Here is a 9,545-nt window from a genome sequence, read left to right as displayed (position 1 = left end):
CAGCCATATGTAACGCCCCATATTTTCCATATATTAATTTAATTAGAATTTAAATTAATTATTTGGATTATTTGGCATTTTATTAGATTTAATTGGATTAAATTGAGAAATAGAGCTATTGGGTCAAGTGTGGTGTTAGTAAATAGTGGGTGCTATGTTAGTAGGCCTTTTACTAAATTAAAATCTATTTTCATAAAAATAAGGAATTGAGGGAAAAAGGAAAATAGATGTGAAAGAGGAGCAGAAGAGTAGAAGAGCTGATACGTGAAAGAGGAAACAGAAGAAGAAGAGGGCTAATCAAGATCTTTTGCTAAGGTAAGGGGAAACTCTCCGATTAACATCTCTTATCGTATTTTAGGTGATAATATTGATTGAGAATATTATTTAGGTCAATTGGATTGTATGATTAGGTTTTGGGGTTTTGGGAGATTTAGGTTGCTTTTGTTGAATTGATGTAATTGATGGATTGATGAATTTTGGTGTTATATGACCTTTAAAATGTGTTACAATTGTAGTATGTCATGTTAATTGATGACATTTTGGTGTGGGAACTGTTTTGGTGCGATTAGATTGAGATTGGGAGAGAAAGATGTCAAAAATCGCAGAAAAAATCTGTATAAACGCAGCGTGCGTCGACCTATGGAACTCATGCGTCGACCTATAGGTTCCCAAAAGACCAGCATGAGTCGACTCATGGGTCGACCTGAGCAAACCCGATGGGGACATAAAATTCTATGCGTCGACCTGCAAAAATTGTGAGTCGACTCACAACATACAAATTTTTAACAAATTTTTCGAAGGCCATAACTTTCAAACCGTATGTCCATTTTTAGTGCCGTTTCGAGTATGATGACCCTTATGAGATAACTTATGTGTTTAAATGATAAAATGAGGTGTAACTTTCAATTAAATTGAAATCATGAGTTTATTGTTTGATGAATGATGTAGTGTGCTTATATGTGATGAGATGTGTTAATACATGCTATGTTTTAAACATGATTCGTATGATGATTTGTTTTATTAGGTGATGGAGCTTATGAGATAATTTGTGTGATGATATAAGTATGATGCGAATATTTTGTTTGTTTGATGGATGATATATTGTTGACATATATGATGAGATGTGACAATATGAGATGTGTTGAATGATGTGAATACATGTATATTCTTATCATTGATTATGATGATGATTGGTGTAAATACATGTATGTTCTATAATGATGGTGATGATGATTGATTGTGATGAATGATGCTGATACATATACATGCTTGATAATAATGATGATGGTAAGAGATGAGACGATGATGTTCATCGTATCGACGATGTTATAAGTATGTTGTATATGTTCGCATTCATTCATAATCATATGTTTGAGGGTTGAATCCGAATGATGTTGTGGATTCAGCGAAGGGCATAATTCCCATTGTGTGGAATTTGTGCTGGCAGGGCCGTATCTTGGAGATGTTGGATCGGTCGGTGGGCTATTCCCATTGATGATGTTTGGTACCACATGCATAGTGTCAGTTCATTCATATGCATGATTTTCATAGCATGATTGAATGTGTTTCAGTGTTATGAATTGGTGATGTGTTGGTTGTGTATTTGTTGAATTGTCTGAATATAATACAATTGGGTGATTAATATAACTATGATGTGTTATTATTTATGATGTAATAATATTTGTTAATTGCGATGAGACTCACCCTTACATGTTGTCATTTTCAGATTGAGGATAGCGGCTTTTACGACTTTGTGAGAATTAGCTCATGAGTCAGTGCGTTTAGTTTAGCGTCAGGTGTCATGCTCTGATATTGTAACACTAGGGAACACGTTGTTTTGAGTTTATGTTTATTACTATTTATTTTATTTGAGTTTTGGTGGGATATAGTTTCTAAAGATGTTGAACTATTCCGTATAACTGATTTCCGCTGTGTTAACATGAGTAGTTATGAATTGTGTTGAATTTCCTTAGTGAATGTATGACATAGACGTATGATGTTTGTTTTTAAATTTCAATTGTGACACCCTTATTTTTATGTACTCTGAATAATTTATTTAATTTCCACGGGAGTTTAGAAGGATGTTACACCATACGGTCAAGATAATGCCTGTAAGGATTCGGCACATGGTTCCCTCTGAGGGGGTGAAGGCACTAGCACAAGGCATGGCCTCAATGTAGCCAGGAACCTCTCCCTAACCAATGATCATGGGAAAGTGTTGTAATGAACAACTTTGAGAAAAAGTAAAATGATATAAGATTGTTACCACTAAGAGGGAGTAGATTCGTGTCATCCATAGTCCTTGCCTTCCACAGGCATCCCTCTCTGAGTCTATGGTAGATATACGCCAGTGTAGTCACTCCCCAGTTTACTCATGGATACGTGCGGTATCCGATAAGTACCTTAGGTAAACGACATATGTGTATGAGGAGCTCGAGTCCACAAACAGCTGAGTGCCTAACAAAAATAGGAAGTAATATCTCAACACCTCGCTTCCTTCTTCGTCAGCCTACCGTGACCAAGGAGGGTACCCCTGATAGGTATATATAGGAGGCATGCGTTGTCGTCAAGAGTGATAGTAACCTCACCATGAGGCTAATGGAATGACGACGTCTCATGGTGCCACCTCTCTGCAAATGCCACCAGCATCCCATTATATATGGTGGAGTATCCAATCTGACAGAGGTCCTTCAGCCCAGAATCTGTGAGGACATCCGGGAACCACGACTCATCAGGTTGCTGTAGAGCGGTAATCTTCCGATCGTGGTTGTAGAACTTCAGTGGATGCTTATCTAGAAATTTTCCAAAGAAAACTCTGTTAATAATTACAAAGTTAGAAATAATTAATTTTCATTGAGGACAAAAAAGTAATAAATAATAAGTAAGAAATTTTACCTCTTCGTCTCTGACATGTCTGGCTGTATAATCTGCATATCTTGTCAACAAGGATAAATCAGAAGGACCACCTAGGTAGGCCACAAGCGCCTCAACCGCATCTGCCTCCTCATGAAACGGGTCAATACCATCAGAAGGTGGAACGTGAGACCCAGCATCGATCGGAGGTGGCACATGAGTGGAAGAAGTGTCCAGGCGACGTCTGCGGGCGGAGGGCTTCTGTGAGGAACCCTCACCATCATCCCGAGGCCTTCAGGATGAAGTAGTAGATGTGGAAGGCCCTTCTACTGGAACCGATGTACCAGGTACCTCTACTGGAACGGATGTATCAGGTACATCTGCTGGAACGGAGGATACAATTGTTACCTGTGACACTACCTGCATCCGTGCACGTCGCACGAAGGCATGTTGTTAAATCCTCCCATGTATAAGTCTGTCTGACAGGTCGGCCATAATGTGTGCAATCTATTAAAAATAAAATCGAGTGAGTACAATTTAGTTATAAAAAGAAAAGGAAAAACCCAAATTTATCTCCGTAGGTACACATACGGAAACCTTCTGTAGATTTAGCTACGGAAAAACCCATCATTTTAAAAAACTAGAATTGTTCTGTAGGTGCATCTACAAAACAACCTAACGTTTCATTTATTCTATAGATGCACCTACGGAAGGTTCTGAAACTTCTAAGACACAACAATGATATTTGTGACTGTTCCAGCCACAATAAAACCCCATTTTTGTGGCTTCATCGTCTGTTTTACACATCAAAAGATACATATATTGTCTCTAAACTATGTTTCTAAAACTAACTAATGATTTCTACACCTAAAAGTGTATTCAAACTCTATTACGGGAAATACTCTAAAATAACTCGAAATCTCGAAAACTTACCGATTAAATTGAGTTTTGAAGTTGTTAGAATGTGTTGATCGTTAATGCACACGTTTACTGCCGAACTCGAGAGGAAAAAAACAACTTTGATAGATTTTGATTTTTGAGGTTGAGAGAGTTTGAGAGCGTGAAGAAGAAGAAAAGTGAAGAATGAGGGAGGAGAAGAGTCTGGCTCGAATATAAGATCAAATGCTTTCATATATGCATTGCTGGAAATCTTCCGTAGATACATCTACGGAACAAATGAAATTTAAAATAGAAAATATGTGCTTGTGGCAGTACATCTACAAAAAAGAGGGATAGCTGAAGTTGGAAATTAAAGGTCCCGAGGTCCATAAAACAAAGGCATTATAATCCCAACTATCAGCCTGAGATAAGACTTATGACCTAAACGCGTGTATTGTGCTGCACGCCTGGTAAGATAAAGGATGTCGCCTTCTCCCCAAAATGTGATGAGCTTCAGTGCTGCATTGAGTAGTAAGTGGGCCTTTGCGACTGCTGCCCCAAAGAACATCCAAAGTTTGACTCGTCCTGGTTTGCCAACAAAGCCTTTTTTTTGTTTGGGTCCAGGGCTTCTTTGTTTCAGACAAGAGTGTCTAGCACGCAAGGGGAAATAGAATGCCCAAGGAAGATTAGCATGGGCAGAAGTGAGATTTTATTGGATTCCATTCTTGATGGTTATGCTTGTTCAGTTGGATTAGTCCCCACAAGCGGCATTACCGACTCAAGAGTCAAATCTATAGTTGGATTAGTCCCACCAAAGGGGGGAATCACTAATTAGGCTGGATTCTCCGTTCGGAATGTGCCATCTGGTTGGTGTCCAATCATAATGAAAAGAATAATAACTAGATTTTAAAATGAAAGTACCAAAATTTAAATAAAAAAAACAATTGAAAAATCAAACTTGTAATTAATCTTACAAATGTATCAAATTATCCATCGTCTTTGAATTATCTTGATTTAGTACAATCACATGATGGTTAGGTGTGTTTTTTTTAGTGAAATTTTGAATGTAGATCTTTATCCTTTTATCTCAAAAATAAGTTTATATAAAGTGGAATTTTCAAGTAAACACAAATACCAATAATAATTTAAAAAATAATAATAAATTGAAAGTAATGATAACTGATAAGTGTCGATGGCACGGTGTCGTGGACACGTGATAACTGATAAGTGTCGATGCCGTGGTGTCGTGTTGGTGTCTGATGGACACACTTTTTTTCTAAGGTGTCGATACTACATAGCATCCAAGTATCTTTACACCAAGATTAGTTAAAAACTAAGAATTCCATTCCACTCCTTTGAAGAGATTATACAAAAACAAAAACAGAAATTCATCAAATCAGTGATGTTTCAACATGGAATCAGCAATCAACTCATACAATCACAAATAACATGTTTCAATCCTAAACTTTTTGTCAGCTGCTGGAAGAGGTTAAAACATGTTCTGCTGTCAACAGAATCTCTATAATCTCTCATACTCAGTTATACAAAATCCATTTCCACTAACATTAATACCATTCAAAAGTATATTCAATCATTTCGTCGCCGAGGAACTATCTGACGCGGCATTACCTTGATTTTCGACATACGGCCGAATGAAAGTTCGGCGCCACCACACCTCAAAAGCCCTTTGAAGATTAGGACAGCTATCACCGGTTTTCAAAAAAATACCAACCCAAGAAAGCAAAATACTTTGTTGATCTTCCAACGGTAAGGTCAGAATCGTTCTCCCGATTCCTTCCTCCACAAGCTTCCTGTCGAAAGACCTGCATCCGTGTTGTAGCCAGTTGTAGTCGTTCATTAGCGGCTGCAGCCATGTTTGCAACAACAATTGCCGTGTGTCCTTAGACGGCAACAACTCCCCTCTACCAATGCCGACATATAATTTCCCGGAAATGCAGCTAACGTGATAACGAGACACAATTGGTAGCTTCGTGTGTAAGACAGCTAATTCCTGCTGGTTTGCCCATAACAGTGCAAATTCGTCGGCGGCTTGTTTGTCAACTAAAATATCAAGCAACCATGAAAGGTTGTCAGCTTCGAGAGCTATGCGCTTTATTACAGAATCTCTTTCATCACTTGGTTTGCCTGCAAAGGATGATTCTGCAGCTTGCTTGAAGAGAGACAATAATAAATCCGAACAGCTTCTGCAGGATGTATATATCATGTCGTTACAGATGTCGGTGGAACGAGCGTAACTTGGAAGACTGTTGTTCTCCCTGAGGAGCTTTAGAACTATGGATTTCATCTCTCGACGACCTTTTTCCTCGTTGCTTTTGAGAACAAGATCGATAATTTGAGAAAATGTGTCTTTCGGGACATTGGAAACGTCAGATGAAATTCGTTTCAACACAGGGTTGACCCCAATTCCTTCCCCTTGGAGTTGTAGTACAGTTGAGACGACTTTTTCTTCTTCTTCATCTCCGACCCAGGGGACAGCCTCCAAGTACTCCAAGCATGATTGGATACACGAGCTGAAGCCAAGGAATTCTGCAACCTGAGGGAAGATAAAATTTAAAGGTTTTCAAAATAACATTTAATAGTTCTTCAACCATTGACAATAATCAATGGATTCTGATAATCACGAAAACAAAAATTTGTTGACCATAACAGTAACAGTGTCACAAATAATGAAGCAAGAACATCTCTCAATTTTGGCGTGTCTCCGTATCTAACACATGTCCGTGTTCGACACGTGCTCGACGACTCAGACAAGTGTTCCAAAACAAGATTTTTTTTGCTTTGGTAACCACTAGTGGTATGCATCTACGGGAATTCATATATCACAAATAGAACAAAATCATATATCACAAATAGAACAAAATCATTCATATTTCCTATATCCATCCTTGTATATGCTCCATGACTAATGAACATTCAGTTGCTAGTGGCATTTGGTAATGTAAATGCAATAAAAACAAATCACTAGAAGCAGTGGTTGATAGCTACATATTAGCCAAAGAACATGAACTTTCATCAAACCATATATCAAGGAAACGGTATTGGAAATTTTATCAGAAGGGAGCATAGAAAGTTACCTTAAGAATTCGAAGAATGCGAGAAACATTCTGTTTCATGAGTCGCTGTTTCATTTCCTTGCAGTACATCAAACCAACAGCTTCAACATATATTTCAACATCCTCACAATCTCCGATTTGTAGACAAGACAAATCCGATTGTTCCGAAATCTTTTCAGAAAAGAAACTACTCTTCTCTATCAGAACATCCCTATGCACACTCAACTTAACAGAAAAACCTTGTTTCCCTAATAAAACCACCTTCATATCACAAGTTCCAGGCTCACCAAACTCAATAGCTACCTTTCTCGGCATGGTTTCAATTTTCGGCCTAGAAGATAATCTCTCAGCACCCAAAGAAGTACCCGCCGAAGACCTTTCTAACCCAACACTACAACGTTGATCATCGGAAATCACCGATCTAGACGATGCAGATTCAGGTAAAGGTGCAGGTGCAGGTGCAGAACCTCTTCTCTCCGTCACTTGCACTACCACCGGCTTCTTCTGAACACTAGCTTTCGGTTGTGGTTGCGGTGGAGACGAAGACGGTTTGGTTTTATTCAATGGATTCTGAGGCTTATGACTTTTCTGAAACACAACAGGTGAAGGACAACACCAAAACCCTTCAGGGGTAACAGCTATTGGAACATTCCTAATCTTTGTATGTCCTTGATCTACCCTATTAACCCTAACATCTCCCATGTTTATTCAAAAAGGTACAATTTTTAACAGACACAACACAAAATCAGACCAAAATACTAAGATTGCATCACTGAGAAAACGTTGCTGTTGAAAAAAAAAAAAACCGGAAATAACCCAACAAGTTCAAGTTTCTATGTAACAAACATTAATTGAACTAACTAAATAGTCAAGTCAAAAGGGTAAGAGAATATTTCGCCAATTTTTGTTCCACTCTTTCAGGAAACTTGAACTCTTCTCTTGAACACAGTGATTTTCATTTCTCCCTCATAAAAATCAACACTTTCTCAGTCTCTGAAGCTGAATCTCCTTTTCCCCCAAATTGAATCACTGTAGTAGTTTCATAAAAAAATTCACAAAAACATCAGTAACAATAATTTTCATTTAATATTCTCAAATCTCAAATCACAATAACACAAAAATAAACAGAAATTAAACACAACCCTTTAGAAACAACCCTTTTGTTAACTATAGATCAGAACCATATAAAAACTAAAAACAGTAAATATCAGATAAAAAACACATAAAAATTCTTCCTTTTTCAAGAAACTAGCAACCCCATCAGAAAAAGATTGAAACTTTACCAAGAAATTAAGCTATGTGAGCATGAGCAACCTCTAGGACTCTTCTGAAACCCTCTTACAGAGATGAAAATGATTGAAGAGGTGCAGTGCAAAGAATGAACAATGAGTGAATCCTTTGTTTAATTTGAAAAGTAGAGACCACGAGACCCGAAAAAGCAAAAAGGGAATGGATGATGATAGCTCATGAACTGTGTTTTCTACTTTAACAGTTCCATGCTTTTGATGATTGTTTCCCTTTGTATCTTATGTGGGTCTCAGAAAATTTTCTAGTTTTGAATTGGACCACAGAATTTCAATACTCTACATCATTTGTATTATTCTACTCAAAGGTTATTGTTTTGTTTTGGGAACAAAAACAAAAGAAAAAATAATTGTTTTTTTTTATTTATTTTTTATTGCTATATTTATCTTCTCTTGTTTTTGTTCTTGTTGTTAATGTTGTTTATAGACACAACTCAGCACTCATAATAATAGTAAGTGACAGTAAGCATGCTTCAATTTTATTTCATTGATTGATTGTTTTATTTTTTTATCTATAAATGTTTGAGATTCTTTGTGTCTCTAAGTTGCTTTAGGAGACCGTTGTTGGATTTTCTAGGCTGGGAGTTATTATGATGTGGAGTAAAGATGAAGTATGCTATATTGTGCAATGACTAGTACACCCTCTAGTGAAGAAGGTCATGACTAGTACACCCTATTGTTAGTGTTCATACAAAAATTGAGATAGAGGAGGGAGGTTTTTAGTTTGATTGTTAATTATAGAAGAGGTGTGCTAATTGCTTTAGATGCAAATTACTTTAGAAAATAACAGGATATGAGTGGCTTTTAGCTTAATTAAGTGTCTTAAAGTTGATTAGCTGGGTTTTAATTAATTATGAAATATAGAGTTAATCTTTTTTGGGAGAACTTTTGGGTCTATATGACAAGGAAATGTTTGGAGAAATGGTACCCTTATGTTTTTCATAATAACAAAAAAATACTCCTATTATGATTTATTTTTCTTGATTCTTATAGCTCTCTATACAAAATTCTCTCAAAAAGTTAGATGTTCTGAGTCAGTCAATGTCCTGAGAGGTTTACTTGTTATTCTAAAGAAAACTCAATAGCTATTTGACTTAGAAGTAGGTGTTAAAATCTTGATCAAAGTGGTCTTGGGACCACCATCTTTGTATCTTGTCCAAGCATATGGCATGTTCTAAATCAGAGCAGCTGAGGAAGCAGAGTTGTGACTCTGAATCCAAAAGAAATCGATATAGGCGGTGGAGTTATCAAGAAGTAATGGTCCTTAAAATACTTCCAGTTGCCAATGTAAATGTGATAAGAGGTTCATTGAAGGAGAGCCTTCTTGCCCATTGTATTCATACCAATGTTAAAACATTTTAACAAACGCCCAAGTTACATGGTGCAGTTGAGAAGGGACAGTCTGTAAATGTTCAAGCACCCCTTTCTCGAACTA

General features: G+C 37.1%; 2 protein-coding genes across 2 annotated transcripts; both read right to left on the bottom strand.

Moving 5' to 3' along the window:
• Positions 1-2,595: 2,595 nt before the first annotated feature.
• On the bottom strand, positions 2,596-3,320 carry LOC131644347 (uncharacterized). Its single transcript, XM_058914829.1, has 3 exons — positions 3,274-3,320; positions 2,896-3,145; positions 2,596-2,775 (listed from the first exon to the last, which is right to left on the bottom strand). Exons 1-3 carry the CDS (start codon positions 3,318-3,320, stop codon positions 2,596-2,598), a joined length of 477 nt encoding a protein of 158 aa, XP_058770812.1.
• A 1,734-nt stretch (positions 3,321-5,054) lies between these two features.
• Positions 5,055-8,399, bottom strand: LOC131639838 (BTB/POZ domain-containing protein At3g50780-like). Its single transcript, XM_058910287.1, has 3 exons — positions 8,090-8,399; positions 6,828-7,835; positions 5,055-6,286 (listed from the first exon to the last, which is right to left on the bottom strand). Exons 2-3 carry the CDS (start codon positions 7,506-7,508, stop codon positions 5,324-5,326), a joined length of 1,644 nt encoding a protein of 547 aa, XP_058766270.1. The 5' UTR covers positions 7,509-7,835; positions 8,090-8,399; the 3' UTR covers positions 5,055-5,323.
• Between the last annotated feature and the right edge of the window lie 1,146 nt (positions 8,400-9,545).

Source organism: Vicia villosa, linkage group LG1, assembly GCF_029867415.1.
Source record: "Vicia villosa cultivar HV-30 ecotype Madison, WI linkage group LG1, Vvil1.0, whole genome shotgun sequence".
NCBI lineage: Eukaryota > Viridiplantae > Streptophyta > Magnoliopsida > Fabales > Fabaceae > Vicia > Vicia villosa.
This window is presented reverse-complemented; position numbering and strand designations above follow the sequence as displayed.